The sequence below is a fragment of the Salvia hispanica genome, chromosome 3, assembly GCF_029641045.1.
Source record: "Salvia hispanica isolate PSC_SH4W2 chromosome 3, Shi_PSC_v1, whole genome shotgun sequence".
Taxonomy (NCBI): domain Eukaryota; kingdom Viridiplantae; phylum Streptophyta; class Magnoliopsida; order Lamiales; family Lamiaceae; genus Salvia; species Salvia hispanica.
This window is the reverse complement of record NC_142694.1, coordinates 26596178-26614738: the sequence shown is the minus strand read 5'-3', so window position 1 is coordinate 26614738 and position 18561 is coordinate 26596178. Positions and strand designations below refer to the sequence as shown.

General features: G+C 40.6%; 1 protein-coding gene and 1 non-coding gene across 2 annotated transcripts; one reads left to right on the top strand and one right to left on the bottom strand.

Annotated features, from left to right (window-relative positions):
- The first annotated feature begins 5533 nt into the window (after positions 1 to 5533).
- On the top strand, positions 5534 to 16022 carry LOC148930463 (uncharacterized). Its single transcript, XM_089066483.1, has 2 exons — positions 5534 to 5907; positions 15452 to 16022. The coding sequence occupies exons 1-2, from the start codon at positions 5534 to 5536 to the stop codon at positions 16020 to 16022; spliced, it is 945 nt and encodes a 314-aa protein (XP_088922609.1).
- Positions 12067 to 12173, bottom strand: LOC148930464 (small nucleolar RNA R71). The gene has a single exon (XR_016137480.1). It is a non-coding gene; the product is annotated as a small nucleolar RNA R71 (small nucleolar RNA).
- Positions 16023 to 18561: the final 2539 nt, after the last annotated feature.

Genomic DNA, 18561 nt, shown 5'->3' with positions numbered 1-18561 from the left:
TTCTTTGTCTTTCTCTTTCTTTTTTTTTCTTTCTTACACATCCTTTCTCTTTTTTTTTCTAAGATCAAGCACATATTTGGAATTTTTCTCAATTTCGCAACTTGTACTTTCTTAAAATTAAGCACACTACTTTTTATACTTTCCTCCTTATCTCTCCAATTCCTTTACAAAAGAAGATAACAAAAACTATACTAACCCAAGGAATTGTCCCCCCATTTATTTTGGCTTCCAAAGAAAAGGCTTAAAGGCTCAAAATTGGCTCCAAAGGAAAAAATTGAGAGGGTCGAAAATTTTGGATATAAAAGTAGCTAAGAAAAGACGGCCTAACATCCTCCTAAATCAGCTTAAGCACTATGTAAACTTAGGCAGACTAAGAGCAAGTTCTAGAAACATATACATGCATACAGATAAATCACACAAGAAAGAATTTAAGGCTCAAATCTCACAAGGTAGAAGCACGATTCAAGGCGAACAAGCAATTCACTAATTATGCACCTTTTCACCCAACCATCATATCAAAACGTTAAGCCACACTTAAACATAGATGGAATATAATATCATTGGCAACTCGGTCTAATGTGTCCCTAAGCATGCGTGTTTCTAAGTTCTTCATGTTATGTTCATGACATGGATTCAAGAAAACATTTTTAGAACACAAAAATCTCCTACGGGTTTTTGGAAAATTAAAGCAAAAACAAACTAACAACAAAAAGAAAACCCTAAACTCACGGTCCACCACTTCATCCCCCCAAACTTATTTACAACAAAGTGTAAAATAAGTTTGTAGAGTCGGTAGGGACGTGAGTATACTACTGAAAAAAAACGTACCCTGAAAAATTTCGCGTAGAGGTTGAGCGGGGCAAAAATTCGAAGAATTTCGAAAAATCGCGCTGGAAAAATGTGCCCAGGTGGCGGTCCGCCGCAGCTGTTCGGCGGTCGCCGCACGTCAAAGATGATTTCCAGCGTTCAGGTGGCGGACCGCCGCAGAGCTTGCGGCGGTCGCCACGGAGAGGTCAGAACCTGCGAAAATTTTTGCAAAGCACAAAATTAAACCAAAACCAAAAATACTTAAAAATTTAAACAAAAAATTTCAAAAATGGTTGGGTTGCCTCCCAACAAGCGCTTACTTTTCGTCTTTAGCTTGACGTTCTTTGAAGCTCATGAGTTATCCCCCATTGTGAGGATTCCTTTGGGATGCCTTTGTACCAACAATCTTAGTCTCTGCCACCGCGAATGGAACCAACTTGTTGAGAACTTTCTTCCACCATTTGAAGTTTCCATTCGCGGTTTTGATCACGTAGATTTCAGGGTCATTTCGAGGTGGAGTCTTCTTCCTCTTCTTTTTCTTGGGCTTTTCCTGCAAGATAGGCTTAGTAGGATTAGACTCGCCCTTTTTAGGAGCTTGAGGTAAAGTGTTAACAATGAAAATAGTAGGGTTAGAAGGATCTTCCCCTCCAAATGGATCATAAGGCTTCGACAAATCGGTCACCATGACCTCCCTGCAATCATGCTCCATCTTAGCTTGTTTCGCCTCTTCATACTTAAGCATCGCGCTTTCGATGTTGTAGGTCGACTTTCCTCCATGGTCACTTATTGTGATTTCTCCTCTACCTACATCAATAAGAGCTTTGCATGTGGCTAGAAAATCTCTGCCTAAGATTAGAGGTACATTCTTGTCTACTTTCATATCAAGAATAATGAAGTCGGCAGGAAAGATGAAATCGTCTACCTTCACCAAGACATCCTCAATCATACCCACCGTTTTGATGGCCGTGTTATCGGCCAACCTTATGGTCACATCCGAGGTCTTGAGTGGCCCGATGTTGAGCTTTTCATAGTACTTCAGCGGCATGATGTTGATGCTTGCTCCCAAATCACAGAGGGCCTTATCAACTTTTCCTTCTCCAATTCGGCACCTAATGATGAACTGGCCCGGATCTCTTTGCTTCACTGCCCTTTCCTTTTGGATGATCTCGCTGCAATGATGCGGTAGCTTAAGGTCGGCTTTAGTCGGCTTTTTCTTCCTCATTACCGCCTCCCTTAGTAGTTTTGCATACTTTGGTATCTCCTGCAACGATTCAACAAGTGGAATGTTAGTATGGACCTTGCAAAACATGTTAAGGAATTGCTTGAACTGCTCTTCAAGCTTGAACTTCCTCTTTGGCTGAAAAGGGAGTACAATCCCGTTGTGCCGCACAAGCTCCTGCTTAGTGGACGACTCTGCTGGCTCAGTGGCGGCCCGCCGCGGGGTGTGCGGCGGTCCGCTGGGTGTCGGGCAGTCCTCAAATTTCGTTCCGGAGGTGCTGCCTTCGTCCTTCTTCTGCTTTGCGACCCACTTCTTGTTTATGTCCGCCACTCGTGCTGCTGCCTTTCCCTTGTCTTCTTCAAGTTTCTTGTGGACTTGGTCCATTAGAGTTTGAATGTTCATGACGGCAGTGGTAATTGTACTTATTCCTTGCTCGAGGTTGTTCACTCTCTCCTCTATAAATCCAATCCTGGCCTCATTGTTTCTTCTATCCTCAAGCATCACCTCCAAGATCTTTTGGATGCCCATCTCATATTTTTCTCCATTGGTAGGTGGCTCCACTCCTTTTTCTTTGCTCACATTGAACCCCCCATTTTGGACATATTTAACATCTTTGATGACATTCCCCACTTTGCCTGTAGCTTCTAATTTTTCAAGTCTTGCTCTGATGGATGCCAATTCTTGAGATGTCTCATTCCCACATGGTCTCTTTACTGCATCTAGCCTTTCAGCTTTGTGCTTCTCTTTGGACCAACCCCGACTGTTGGTAGCTAATTCCTCTATCACCTCCACAGCAGCAACTCCTCCTTTCCTCAAGAATCCCCCATTCGCCCCTGAATCCAATAAACTAGAGATTTTTTCGTTAAACCCATTATAAAGGATTCCTACCTGATGGTCTATTCCAAAACCATGGTTCGGGCATTTGCTGAGGAGAGTTTTGAAACGTGCGCTCATCGGATCCTTGCATGAATTGAAAAATCTCACACTTAAGCTTAAGGATGGTGCCAGGTGGGTAGTACTTGTCGAGAAAGAGTACCACTAGATCCTTCCAATTGGTGGTTTTATCTGTAGACAGACAATCATACCATTCTTTAGCAGCATCAGTTAAGGAAAAGGGGAAAAGTCTTATCTTCACAATGTCATCATCAACACCATTGATCTTGATTGTATTAGCTATTTCCACAAACTTGGTGAGATGTCGATTCGCGTCCTCATTATCTCTTCCTGCGAAGGCATTTTGTTCAACCCTATTGATTAAGGGTATCCCCAACTTGAAGTTATTGGCCTCTATCCGCGGACCTGCAGGAATGTCCACAATGTTACCATGACTAAACATATTCAAGACTGGAACTACCTCCCTTGCTCGTTTTTCTTTTTCAGCTTTTGCCCGAGCTCTCTCTGCTCGCATCTCTTCCACCTCCTTTCGGAGGGCGATGATAAGATCGTGGTTGGTAGGCTCCGCCATCTTATTTTCTCCACAAGATACGTAAATCTGCACAACCTGCAGAAACTAAAAGAAAAATAAATAAAAAAAATAAAAATAAATAAAAACGAAAATAAAAATAAAATAAAATAAAAATTGAAAGCAGTAAAATCCAAAGTAGTAAAATTGTTCGTTTGAAGATATCACTCCAAAGTGAATTGTCTTCCCCGGCAACGGCGCCAAAAACTTGATGCACTTTTTATTTGCACTATAAATACCTGCAAGTATACAGAGTAGGTATAGTATAGCAAAAGGTTAGTACCGGGTATCGAACACGGGGAAGAGGTACACAAAGTGTCTATCTTCTACTAGAACTCAATTACTATCTGGAGAAACAAGAATTTTTTGTAACTTTTTGAAAATAGTAAATATTAAAAACAGTAAACAACTAAATTTCCGAGGCGGGCCTCCACATAGCTCTGACCGCCAGGCGCCGGCGGTCGCCGTACAACTTCGCGGCGGTCGCCGGTCGCCGTCTGACTCCAGACTATGCGTTTTTGCTCCCCTTTCCGGCTCAAATATGCACATTTCTCACAAAACACGTCAAAATACCAAAATGTATAGAATATGCAAATAATGGACATGTAGAGTGATTTTGATAACAAAAACGGACAAAAAAATGGCCTTAAAACAGTGCAAAATCCGGGCGTATCACCCAATAATCCTGATATATTGGGTAGTGGTGATTAATATCTAGCGGTGCTAGGATTGCTATTATGTTGAATCGTGCGCGAGGTGAGTCTCGTTTGATAATGTCCTCAAGAGGAGCTTGAACAAGGTTTTATTATTCGGAAACTGGCCAGTTGGAGTTTTATTACTCTATGAATAATAAATAAGTGTTTCTTGCTAAGTCCACTCTTGGAATTAATAAGATGTTAATTAATTAAGTCCATAACAGACTTCAATTAATTAATGGACATTTATATCTTAAGCGCGGGAAATAAATAATATATATAATGGAAACCCGGATTACTTGTAATTTCGGATTTGGATGGGGAGTGCAATATTACTTCTGTAGTGGCTGCTCGTAATATTCCAATATAAGCTTGTATTAAATTGTGGGTTCAATTTAATTAGTAAAAAGCTAATTGGGCGAGCCCATATCCAAAACCTTCCATAGATCCCTGTCTGGGCCCATAAAGAACTTAATATAAATAGGAGAATAAAGGAGACAGAATAATCACAATTTTAATTATTTGTAATTTTTCGAAAATTTCAGCTTCCCCGGCTGTAGGAATTTTCGAATTCTACTCCTTTTCCCAAAAGGATTTCTTCGGTCTTCTTTATTCGAGTCCTAGTATTTTGATAAGATCAGCCCACCCTGATATCGAGATACAGTTCGGGAACCAGAGAGAAGATCCGTGGTCTAGTATTGAAGATCATCACGTGGAGAAGGCGCGAGCAATCGACGATTCTTTGGAGAATCAAAATCGGTAACTCTAAACCGTAGAATTCATGTTTTAGGATTTACTTTCTTTGAGCATGAATTATTTGCGTTCTAGCATGCAATTATCTGTTTAACATGTGAATTGATTAATCGCATAATCGGTCAAATAGATCCGTGTCTGATTTATTTGTTTGTACAAGTCTTCCGCTGTGCAAGGGGCACCAAACCCCAACAATTGGTATCAGAGCCAATTTTTGGCTCTGATTATGTGGATTAATTTCATGTTATGTGAATTGCTTGAATGCATGAATTTCTTCGTTTGGTTTGTGTTTTATTTTGTGTCGTCGAAATTGAAAAACACGAAATACGAAGAAGGCAAGGTTGAGCGTATATCTCTTGTGCGATGTTGTGGTGGATTAATTTCAATAAATGGGTTTTCATCACATGGATTCAAACTTGATTCTTTTATACGTAATTTTGCATTAACTCATTATGTGATTTGAAATACAATCTGTAATGGTTGTGTGTGATTTGAATCATGCGTCATGAATCAATTCGCACTTTTTCGTGCGTGAATTTGAATCAAATCGCAAACCCTCCGCTGCGGAGAATCGTCGGCAATTCACAGTTTGCGCTGATGCGGGCGGTCCAAAACCGGGCAGCAGCGCCGGCGGCTGCAGAGACGACGTCGCACAAGCGACGACGCAGTAGCAGCGCCAGAGGAGTTGCAGCGACGCAGCAGCGGTGTCTCCGTGTAGCAGCGCCGGCGGGCTGTTGTGACAGCAGTTGCGGTGAACATGCAGCGCCAGCGGAGCAGTGGGAGCTCCGCGCGCAGCAAGTTGCAGCGCTGCGAAGGCGACTTCGCAGTAGCGAAGTCGACGCAGCAGCAGCAGGCGCCGGCAGAGAGGATGCAGCAGCGCCAGAGTTCCGGGCAGCAGCGGCTACGATGCCCAGCAGGCTGTCGGAGATGACGCAGGAGCAGCGTCGGAAACGAAGCAGCAGCGTCCCTCCGTGAGCAGCCGCGCGACGTCGCGATGTCTTGTCCCGTGACTTCGGTTTCCAAATTTGATTAGGATTTCCAAATCCTTAGATTCAATTTTGGAAAGTATTCGAGATGCATTTAGAATCAAGATTTGAATATATCTTGTGGATTTTATATATTATATAAGATTTGATTTTGTATTAAATCAATGATTAATTATAGATTTTATCCTTATTTTATGAATTTGTAGGGATTTAAATCCTAGATGAATCCTAGTTAAATTTGGATAATGACAATCTAAAATTTATCCAAATCCTATGAATTAATGTGGATTTATCCCTAGACAAATCCTAGTTGGATTTAGATAAATGTAATATTATTTTATTCTTATCCTATGAGTTTATATGAATTTATTCATAGATAAATTCTAGATGGATTTGGATAGTGATAATATAATATTTTATCTTATAGATTTATATGGATTTGTTCCTAGATAAATCTTGGATATATTTGAATAATTATAATATAATATTATCTTATTCTATGGATTTGTATGGATTTACTCCAAGATAAATCCTAGATGAATTAGGATAAACATTTATATTAATTTATTTTATCCTATAGATTTGAATAGATTTAATTCTATTAAGACAAATCTTAGATGGATTAAAATAAGTATTAATCCAAGTTATCCTTATCTTTTGGATTTATGTCCTAGATAGACTAGGATGATAATGATATATAAGAAATCCTTATTTAATTGGATTTAGATAAATTTATTTATCTAAGAAATCCTAAGTAATGTTTGATATATTCTGGATGTCTATTCTAAATAGAATTAAGATTTGTATAAATCTTGATTGATTGGATTTTATTTTTATCGTAGGGATTATGATGGAAGTGTTTCTATCTAGTAATATCCTAGTACGATTTAAATAATGATAATCCTAAATCAACGTTATCTTGAATTGTAGGATTTGATTTTATCGAAATAAAATCTAGAATAATCCTAAATGGATTTAGATAGTTAATACTATCTTGATAAATCCTAAATAAATTTGGATAATTATTATCCAAGATAAAACTTAATTATTTAATTGATTCTCCCTTGACTAGATTAAATAATTTTTGATAATTATCATGTTCGTTTAAATGCCATGCATTAAATGGATTTATCTGTTTATTTGGTGTTTATCTATTTTAAGTGGATTATCTGCTTTATCTGCTTATGTGATAATTATGCAAAAACCATATAAAAATATCTAAGTGATGATTACAACAAGTGCGTTGTATACGGTCTCCATCGGTTGGTTTGCAAATTTATGAAGCTAGTTTCTAATATTATCGTCACCCATGCTGTGGGGACAATAATCCTAAGAAATAGCAAGTTCATAAGGGCAGACTTCTCAAATATAAATAGTATGAACTAGAAAGTAGTTTCTAATATTATCGCCACCCATGCTGTGGGGACAATAATCCTAAGAAATTACTAGTTTCAGAAGTTCAAACAGAATTTATGAGATAGTTTGGTTTTGTTATCAGCACATGAGCATTGTTATGGGAGTGTGTTGTAGAAACAAGATTCTGTAATGCTAAATCTGATGGTCGTGCTTAGGCAACATTTGGCGGCCATGCCGTGCTGCGGTCTCTGGACTATTCGTCGGTGTTGTGACTAGTAAAAATGCTAAAATTTTAATGCGTATTGACCTCTGCTTGAGGGTACAAAATTTTAATTTTACAGTTGCAAGATACATAATTGTTTTGTGGTTATTTGCGATTATGTATTGAGCATGAGTAAGTGATAATAAGTTTATTTGTCAAATCTTCATTATGTCATTTAATATTTGTCTGCGATCCTTAAATAAAGTAAACTCGAATGCCTAAATTATGTAGATAGGAAACGAAAATGGATAAGATTCTCATCGCTGAAAGCTTGGAGTTTATACTCAATGATTCATGTCCTCCATTTCCTCGACATAATTTCACGAAGAATGTTCGAGAATGCATTATGCATGTACTTGACAAGCTCTTTGAGGAATAAGGTCAAGCTATTTTCCTTTTAAGTAGCTCGACAAGTCTTGGTTAATGACGATGAAAGATGGATATAAATAGAATCTGTCAAGACGATTCAATTGGAATATCCTAGAGTGACAGAATGTTTTGAGGATCTTTTGATCACTCAAATAGTTTCTGACACACAAGTCATCGCCTAAAGTAATAAGAAATGACTACAAGAAGGTTTAACTGAAAAGTAGAAAATCTTCAGAATAATAGTCGTTATATTACTGTTAGAGGAAAGTAACATGATAGATGACGAATTCATAAAGGCTGCATTTTCTTAAGTCCTAGTTCATTTGAACAAAAGACTAGATATGGAAATGGGAGAGCCTGAATTGTCGTCAAAGTTTGTTTAAAGCGAGAAAAGATGCTTTGTGAGTTGGATTGACCTATTTTATAGAAGGACAGTGACTTACATGACAATGCAACTTCTAAGTAAGAGATCTTGATCCAGTTAGGTTTTTGTTGCAGTGGGAGCTATTAATGCTCAAATATTGTTTTATGGTTGATGCTTAAGGCATCATAGTATTAAAATAATATAAGTGCGACAAGGTTGAGTATTCAACAACACATCAACTTCTTAATCATTGAATGATAAAGTATTTATGGCTCTTAGCCTTAAGGCCAAGAAAAATACTTAGAAATTGTTCGAACTGATCTAGACTATCAAGATTTTAACATTTCGTTAAATAGCTTGAGAGTTGAGAAAGTCTATTTGATGCACTATGAGTTAGAATCATTTGATTTTTCAAGAGATTCAGAATACTTATAGAAGTGCAACATAGAAAGACTAGCAAGTCTCAATGGTTTGCACCATAAGGAGACGAGCAAAGGGTTAAGATCAGTAGTGGGAGTCTAATCTCCATTAACGAATCCAAGCATTCATCTAATGAATGGGATAGTTATGTAAGAAGGAATCGAAGTCTTTCTAAGACAAGTTTGATTAAGTGATGAGTTGTGCTCATTAAGATCTTATCATTGATGGGATAAACATTAAAGAAACTACCAACATCAGTACCTTCTACAAAACACGAGTTGTGGACTAGAGCGTCTCTAGTCTAGCACATCTCAAGGTGTAATGTTGTTCCAACACATGTTGGAAAAGTGTCCAAGAAATTGGAGTTGTGTACAGAGACATGTTTTAACGTTTGTCCCAAATGATGTAAGATTATAAGTTCTGTAATCTTCAAAGATATAATTCTTGTATGAAGATCATGAGATGAACTACAAGCCTAACAGCGTGATGACTCTCAAAATAAAGAGAGAGATATCAGATTTTCCACATTACCAAGAAGTCATACCATTAGAAACTTTTGCACTATAAAATCAACTTCAGTACCTAAGATTGTAAGAACCATGTCGTAGTGGGAGCGTTCCACTGGAATACAACAAGTTCATGGGTCTAAGAGTGTTGTAAGACTCAGTCTTAGATTAACTTGAACATAATCCCTTTAACTACAATGTAGTATTGGTTAATTTGGATAATCATCTTTGAAAAGGTGATAGATTCCATATTACAATCTAAGATAGACAACATATTTTACAAGACTTGCAATACTACCTACAGGCTGTGTCAGTTAGTGGGAGCGAGTATCTTTGCAACTGTAAATGTGGATCTCAAATGGCAAGACAATGACAGTGGGTTATGCCCAAGGAGAATTATCTTTTCGCTATCGTTGTGCCAGAATTTATTCGATCATATTGTCTATTAGAACTTACATAAATTAGAATGTATGTATTATGATTGTCAAGACAGCCTTCTATAAATAGAAGTCTTGAGGAAATCATCTACTAGAACATTCTAATGGATATGTAATTAAGGGCAAGAAACGCATGATTGGAAGCTAATATAGACCTTCGTGGTCTTAGGCAAGCATCTAAATCAGAGTATATGTGTTTTATCAAAATTGTCAAATATTTGGAATTTGACTTTTGCCCATAGCAGTGATGTAAGCACAAGGAAGTTGAAAGTGCATTACATATGGTATTTTTGGTACTCTACGATGATGAAATCTACAAAAGTTGCAAACAACTAAGATTGGCATCTGGCGTATGATACGCCCGGATTTTGCACTGTTTTAAGGCCATTATTTGGTCCGTTTTTGTTATCAAAATCACTCTACATGTCCATTATTTGCATATTCTATACATTTTGGTATTTTGACGTGTTTTGTGAGAAATGTGCATATTTGAGCCGAAAAGGGGAGTAAAAACGCATAGTCTGGAAATCTGGAGTCAGACGGCGACCGGCGACCGCCGCGAAGTTGTACGGCAACCGCCGGCGCCCGGCGGTCAGAGCTATGTGGCGGCCCGCCTCGGAAATTTACGCTAGGAGAAGAGTCTCGCCCGGCGACCGCCGGCCAAGGTGCGGCGGCCCGCCGGAGAAAGGCGGCGAATCCGACCAGCCCTAGATTTGCTCCAAGATTTACCAAATTTTGAAGATCTTTTCCTTCTATGATGAGGAATAATCTTCCCCTTTAAATAGGACCTCAAGCTTCATCAAAAGAGAGTTTTTTTTCCGATACACAACAGAGAACACATTCATAGAGATCAAAAGCTAGAGTACTTCAATTGTGCAAGGAGTTGAAGAAGGATTTCAAGAACATCAAGAACGACAAGGATTCAACCTACGGGTTTTATTTGCTTTAGTTTTATGTTCAAATTGCTTTCCCTTCAATCTATGTTTTTAGTTTATTCAGTCATGTGTAACTAAACTCATAGGATTCTAGGGATGTGTTAGTAGCAACTTTGGTTATACAATTCCGTTTTCTATTTAATATCCGTTTTGTTTTTACTTTGTTTCTTCCCTAAGTTAATCATGATGCTTCATAATTGAGTGACACAATTATGTATGATTCAATACAACTTGCTTCATAACTGTGACAGAGTTCTAGCGAGTTAGATCCACTTAGTAGACACTACAGTTAGCTTCCTTTAAAACGGCACTGTTAATTGAGAGTGAGGACTTTTCAAGGGTCTTAGGAGCTTTTTGGAGTTGCGTGTTAGGATTGACAACCCTAATGTTAGTAATCAACGTTTGTATCGCATGAGCATAAGCTAGGTGACTCGTCCTTTCAAAGTATTAACTGTGCTAGGGTATTGTAGTTTGGAATTTGTATAACCATAAAGCGAAAGCACATCCCTGGAATTCCCCTTATCTCTATACTTTTCTCTCCGTGATTTTCTTGTTTTTAGTTGTTTACTGTTTTTAATATTTACTATTTTCAAAAAGTTACAAAAAATTCTTGTTTCTCCAGATAGTAATTGAGTTCTAGTAGAAGATAGACACTTTGTGTACCTCTTCCCCGTGTTCGATACCCGGTACTAACCTTTTGCTATACTATACCTACTCTGTATACTTGCAGGTATTTATAGTGCAAATAAAAAGTGCATCAAGTTTTTGGCGCCGTTGCCGGGGAAGACAATTCACTTTGGAGTGATATCTTCAAACGGATAGTTTTACTACTTTGGATTTCAAACGCTTTCATTTTATTTTTATTGCTTTCTGTTTTAATTTTTTTTTAGTTTAATTTGTTTTTGTTTTCGAGTCTTGCAGGTTTTGTATGCGAACGCGTTCTGGGAAGTACACCTTAGAGCCGCTTGATTTAGAACTTGAAAGAACTCGTAGAATAATAAGAAGTGAAAAAGGATCAGGAACAATGGGTGACCGAACAGATATTGAGAAGCTGCAGGAGATGGTGAAGTTGCTGATGGATGAGAGAGATGCGGAGAGAGCAGCCCGAGAAGCCATGGAAAAGAAGAACAGAGAAACATTACCTGTGATGAACATGTTCAATCATGGGAATATGATCACTTTTCCTAACGGCCCTCGTATTGATGCTAACAATTTTGAGTTACACATGCCCCTTATCCAAAGGGTCGAGCAAACTCCTTTTGCAGGTAGGGCGACTGAAGATGCTAACCGCCATCTCTCCAAATTCGTGGAAATCGCAAACACTCTGAAATTAAATGGTGTCGACGACGATGCCATACGGGTAAGACTTTTTCCATTCTCATTGATTGATTCTGCTAAAGAGTGGTTTGAGTGTATGCCACCAGAAAAGGTCTCCACATGGAATGACATCGTAGCTGCCTTCCTCGACAAATACTACCCGCCAGGCACTATTTTGAAGCTCAAGAGTGAGATCTTTCAGTTCACACAAGGCCATGACGAGCCCCTCTATGAGGCATTTGCTCGTTTCAAAGCTCTTCTTCGAAAGTGCCCAAACCATGGTTTTTCCATAGACCATCAGGTAGGAATCCTCTATAATGGATTTAACGAGAAAATATGTGCTATGCTTGATTCAGGGGCAAACGGAGGATTTCTAAGAAAGACAGGAGAGGATGCCATGGCGGTGATCGAGGAGTTCGCCACCAACAGTCGGGGGTGGTCGAAGGAAAGGCATGCCACGAGAAGAGTAGCAGCCATAGAAGAGGCCGAGGAAAGTTCTTTTGCTAAGGAGTTAGCAGAACTTAGAGTCAGGATTGATCAAATGGACATCTCGAGTAAGGAAGATCCAATTCCGGCAACTTCCATAGTGGCGGTCAATGCACCCGAAACTGCCAAATCAACTGTGGAAGAAATCAACTACGTGCAAGGAGGCGGTCCCAGAAACTACAATAACAATTATCGCCCTAATCAGGGGGGCGGTAATTTCAATAATTATAATGGGAACCGTCCGCACCCAAATCTTTCTTATTCTAACAATAATTACTTGCAACCCCCTGCAGGATTTAATGTTAGCAAAGGAGGAGTGGTTGAGCCGATGAAGAAGGAAGACAAGTATGAACAAGGAATCACGAAGATCTTGGAAGTAATTACGCAAGATAGGAAGATTAATGACACCAAGATCGGAGTGGTCGAAGCAAGGATAAACAACCTCGAGCAAGGAATGAACACAATCTCGGCAGCTGTAACCAATATTACCACTCAAATGGAGCAAATTCAGAAGAAGTTAGATGAGGATAGAGCAAAGGCAGCAGCAAGAGTGGACGATATTAACAAGAAGTGGGTGGCAAAGCAGAAATCTGGGGACTGCCCAGATGACGGCGGACCGCCGCACACCCCGCAGCGGCCCGCCACTGAGACGGCAGAGACACCAACCAGGCATGACTGCCCAGTCGCCGGCGGACCACCGCACACCCCGCAGCGGCCCGCCACTGACAAGGCAGAATCGTCCACTAAACAGGAGCTTGTGCGGCACAACGGGATTGTACTCCCTTTTCAGCCAAAGAGGAAGTTCAAGCTTGAAGAGCAGTTCAAGCATTTCCTTAACATGTTTTGCAAGGTCCATACTAACATTCCTCTTGTTGAATCGTTGCAGGAGATACCAAAGTATGCAAAGCTACTAAGGGAGGCGGTAATGAGGAAGAAAAAGCCGACTAAAGCCGACCTTAAGCTACCGCATCATTGCAGCGAGATCATCCAAAAGGAAAGGGCAGTGAAGCAAAGAGATCCGGGCCAGTTCATCATTAGATGCCGAATTGGAGAAGGGAAAGTTGACAAAGCACTGTGCGATTTAGGATCGTCCATCAATCTCATGCCACTGAAGTACTACGAAAAGCTCAACATTGGGCCACTCAAATCTTCAGACGTAACACTCAGGTTGGCAGATAACCCGTCTATCAAGACTGTAGGTATGATTGAGGATGTCCTAGTTAAGGTTGATGATTTTATTTTTCCCGCCGACTTTATTGTGCTTGACATGAAAGTAGACAAGAACGTCCCTCTAATCTTAGGGCGAGATTTTCTTGCCACTTGCAAAGCTTTGATTGATGTAGGTCGTGGCGAGATTACAATCAGTGATAATCATAGTCAATCCACCTATAAGATCGAGCACGAGATGCTGAAATTTGAGGAGGCAAAGCGGGCAAAAATGGAACAACAGTGCAGAACAGTCATGGCTACCGATTTGACCAAGCCCAAAGATCCCTTTGAAGCGGAGGATCCTTCTACCTCCACTATCTACATTGTCAAAGAGGTAAGACACTCTTCTAAAAAGGGTGATGCTAATTCTTCTACATCTGCTCCACAGAAGAAGAAACAGAAGAGAAAGAAAACACCCAAAGAGGACCCCGAGATATACGTCATCAAAACCAAAGAGGGGAAGTACAAGTGGTGGAAGAAGCTAGGGACCAAGTTGCTCCCTATGCCAATTTTCAACACTCGAGTTATTGATCCGCCCAACTAGTGGGCCACTTCAAGTCGAGCTAACGACTTTAACAAAAGCGCTTATTGGGAGGCAACCCAATTTTCTTTTATTTTTTTTATCTTCTCGTTTTTTTTATGTTATGTTTAAAAAAATAAAAAATCAAAATCAAAAAAAAAATAAAAAAATTTGGTGGCGGTCGCCGCACTTAAAGCACGGCGGTCGCCACACGTGTGTTAATATGTGCAGGAATGATCGGGCTTAGGGCGGCCAGAGTAACCGCTGCACGGGCCGTGGCGGCCAGCCAGGATTGCTGTTTACGAAGGCCCGTGTGGCGGCCCGCCACGAGAGACGCGGCGGTCGCCACACGCAGTCCAGAGACGGGAGTGAGCCATAAAAGGATAATGGGATCAAAAGGGAAACCAGAGAATGCGAAGAACTATGGCATTAGCCTTGCCACGGAAGAGCAAAAGGCTATGTGGAAGAAAGTGTCGGCCCGAGAGACGGCACCTTCTAGATATCCCCACGATTTCCCTCTCCAAACTTTGGGGATCATGGAGGATTTTTGGAAGTTGTGCGACGTGGGTGATGGGAATGGCCTCGCCTACATGTTCCAAAGGAAGTGGCCATCGTTTCGAAAGTATACTCTCGAGTTCCTCAGCTCGCTAAAGGTCACTAAGGATCGCCGCCAAAATTTTCCACTTAGCATCGATTTCCGCCTAGGGAACCGTTGGCACTCGCTCACCATGGAAGAGCTTACTGGGATCTTCCATTGCTTCGACCCCAACCCCGAAGAGGACAATGAATATGAATTTTCAGAGGTTTGGGGGGCGATGACAAATGAGCAAGAGCATGCAGCGGGCTATGCCAAGTCTTCATCAATTCGCAACCCCGTCTTGAGGTACCTCCATCGTGCTATGACTCAGCTTATGTTTGCTCGTATCGATGGGGGAAGTGTCTCCCAAACGGAGCTCAACGTGATGTGGTGCCTACTCAACAAGAAGGGAATCGATTATGGGACCCTCTTTACTTACTATGTGGATAGGATCACGAAGAAAGACGGGGGCGTCATTTGTTGTGGGGGATTGATTACGGCAATTGGTGAACATTTGGGGGTCTCTTTTGCCGGTATGACGGAGGATGGTGGAGAAAAGTTCATCACCTATGAGGTGCTATTTTCGGTGGGGCTTTTGAAGACCGATGGTTGAGGTCAAGGGTATTTTATGCAAGTAGCGGGGGATCACTTTCCCGTTCCACTCCCGCAATTGACCAAGGTCGATGTTTGGGCAAACCAAGCCAATTGGAAGCTCGACACACCCGCCCACCGGAGAGCTATCGAGGCTAACCCCGTCAATGGGGAATTTAGAAAGAGGAACATTCCCTCTCGCATTCCTCAATTTGAGCACGATGAGGATTCCGCGTTTGATGCCATCGATAACTATGAAGAGGGCGCGGAGCATTCACAAGCTCAAGGGAATGAAGCACCGCCACCACCGCAATCCCACCCACGACGAGAAGAGGAAGAAGAAGAAGAGGAAGTGGAAGGACATCGCCGCCGGACAAGAGCGAACCGCCGCCGCGGGAGGCCAAATCCGGAAGAGGAGTTTCAAGTCAACACCTCCGCCCAATTAGGAGAAATTTTCTCCTACATGCAAAACATGTCCAACACTTGGGACAATCGATGGGCGGAGCAACAAGCGGAGAATGCCTACAACCGCCAAGGGTGGACGGCTCAAGGCGATTGGCGCACGGCAGAACAAGAATTTTGGGAGCAACAACATTTGGAAGACGCTCATCGGCGTCAACAATATGAAGAGCTCCGGATGATGGCCGCCGAAGCTAGAGAGGAACGAGAGACAATGAGGAGTGATATCACGTACCTCGTTGGAGCTTTCGAGGATCTTAGCGTCCGTTTCCCTCCACCTCCTCAAGATTGAAGAAGTCAAGCTCGATGACTTTAAATGAGCATTTGTACCATGTTTTCGGATGTTTTTGAGACGATTTATTTCCTTGATTTAACAATTTTTGCTTTATTTTTAAGTATTTTTGGTTTTGGTTTAATTTTGTGCTTTGCAAAAATTTTTCGCAGGTTCTGACCTCTCCGTGGCGACCGCCGCAAGCACAGCGGCGGTCCGCCACCTGAACGCTGGAAAGCTTCTTTGACGTGCGGCGACCGCCGAACAGCTGCGGCGGACCGCCACCTGGGCACAATTTTCCAGCGCGATTTTTCAAAATTCTTCGAAATTTCGCCCCGCTCAACCTCTACGCGAAATTTTTCAGGGTACGTTTTTGTTTTCAGTAGTTTACTCACGCCCCTACCGACTCTACAAACTTATTTTACACTTTGTTGTAAATAAGTTTGGGGGGATGAAGTGGTGGACCGTGAGTTTAGGGTTTTCTTTTTGTTTTTTGTTTGTTTTTGCATTAATTTTCCAAAACCCGTAGGAGATTTTTTGTGTTCTAAAAATGTTTTCTTGAATCCATGTCATGAACATAACATGAAGAACTTAGAAACACGCATGCTTTGGGACACATTAGACCGAGTTGCCAATGATATTATATTCCATCTATGTTTAAGTGTGGCTTAACGTTTTGATATGATGGTTGGGTGAAAAGGTGCATAATTAGTGAATTGCTTGTTCGCCTTGAATCGTGCTTCTACCTTGTGAGATTTGAGCCTTAAATTCTTTCTTGTGTGATTTATCTGTATGCATGTATATGTTTCTAGAACTTGCTCCTAGTCTGCCTAAGTTTACTTAGTGTTTAAGTTGATTTAGGAGGATGTTAGGCCGTCTTTTCTTAGCTACTTTTATATCCAAAATTTTCGACCCTCTCAATTGTTCCTTTGGAGCCAATTTTGAGCCTTTAAGCCTTTTCTTTGGAAGCCAAAATAAATGGGGGGACAATTCCTTGGGTTAGTATAGTTTTTGTTATCTTCTCTTGTAAAGGAATTGGAGAGATAAGGAGGAAAGTATAAAAGTAGTGTGCTTAATATTAAGAAAGTACAAGTTGCGAAATTGAGAAAAATTCCAAATATGTGCTTGATCTTAGAAAAAAAGAGAAAGGATGTGTAAGAAAGAAAAAAGAAAGACAAAGACAAAGAAAAAAAAAAGAAAAATATGTGTGAAAGGTTGTGAAAAAAAAAAAACGAAGGATTGAAAGTAAGTTGAAGGAGAAAAATAAAGTGTTAGAAGTGCCTTAAGTTTTAGAAAAGTGGAGTCATCCTAACTCTACTTGGGATATTTTTATATTTGAGTCACTTTTTAGCCAAATATTCCTCACCTACCAAAGAGCCTACGTTACAACCGAAAAGAAAGACCTTTCGGACTTTTGATGCTTAATCACATTGAGTAGAGGAGGGATTAGACTTTGAGCAAGCCTATGGTAAACTTTGCATGATGCATGATTTGAGTGATTTACACTTTACCTTTATACACTTTGAGAGTGAGAGAAAGAACACTTCCCATCTTTGGAAGTTTGCCACATGTGAGTGCTTGAATTCAAGGTGTTCCACGAGTTAGTAATGAAAGTGCACTATTAAGCCTTGCTTGATTTGATTGTGTTAATCCATGCTTAATCTATTCTTTCATCTTTTGAGGCAATTATGACGTCTAGTCTTTGTGCATTCCGTGCGTCTATTCTTGTGTCTTTAGTGTTTTGTTCGAGGACAAACAAAAATGTAAGTTTGGGGGAGTTGATACGCCCGGATTTTGCACTGTTTTAAGGCCATTATTTGGTCCGTTTTTGTTATCAAAATCACTCTACATGTCCATTATTTGCATATTCTATACATTTTGGGATTTTGACGTGTTTTGTGAGAAATGTGCATATTTGAGCCGAAAAGGGGAGTAAAAACGCATAGTCTGAAAATCTGGAGTCAGACGGCGACCGGCGACCGCCGCGAAGTTGTACGGCGACCGCCGGCGCCCGGCGGTCAGAGCTATGTGGCGGCCCGCCTCGGAAATTTACGCTAGGAGAAGAGTCTCGCCCGGCGACCGCCGGCCAAGGTGCGGCGGCCCGCCGGAGAAAGGCGGCGAATCCGACCAGCCCTAAATAGGACCTCAAGCTTCATCAAAAGAGAGTTTTTTTTCCGACACACAACAGAGAACACATTCATAGAGATCAAAAGCTAGAGTACTTCAATTGTGCAAGGAGTTGAAGAAGGATTTCAAGAACATCAAGAACGACAAGGATTCAACCTACGGGTTTTATTTGCTTTAGTTTTATGTTCAAATTGCTTTCCCTTCAATCTATGTTTTTAGTTTATTCAGTCATGTGTAACTAAACTCATAGGATTCTAGGGATGTGTTAGTAGCAACTTTGGTTATACAATTCCGTTTTCTATTTAATATCCGTTTTGTTTTTACTTTGTTTCTTCCCTAAGTTAATCATGATGCTTCATAATTGACTGACACAATTATGTATGATTCAATACAACTTGCTTCATAACTGTTACAGAGTTCTAGCGAGTTAGAT

Bases quoted from the DNA above. Each gene is read 5' to 3' on its own strand.
- LOC148930463 (XM_089066483.1), top strand. From the start codon at position 5,534: ATGCGGGCGGTCCAAAACCGGGCAGCAGCGCCGGCGGCTGCAGAGACG. The intron at 5,908-15,451 runs GTGAGCAGCCGC...TGGGGAATTTAG, and splicing joins CGAAGCAGCAGCGTCCCTCC to AAAGAGGAACATTCCCTCTC.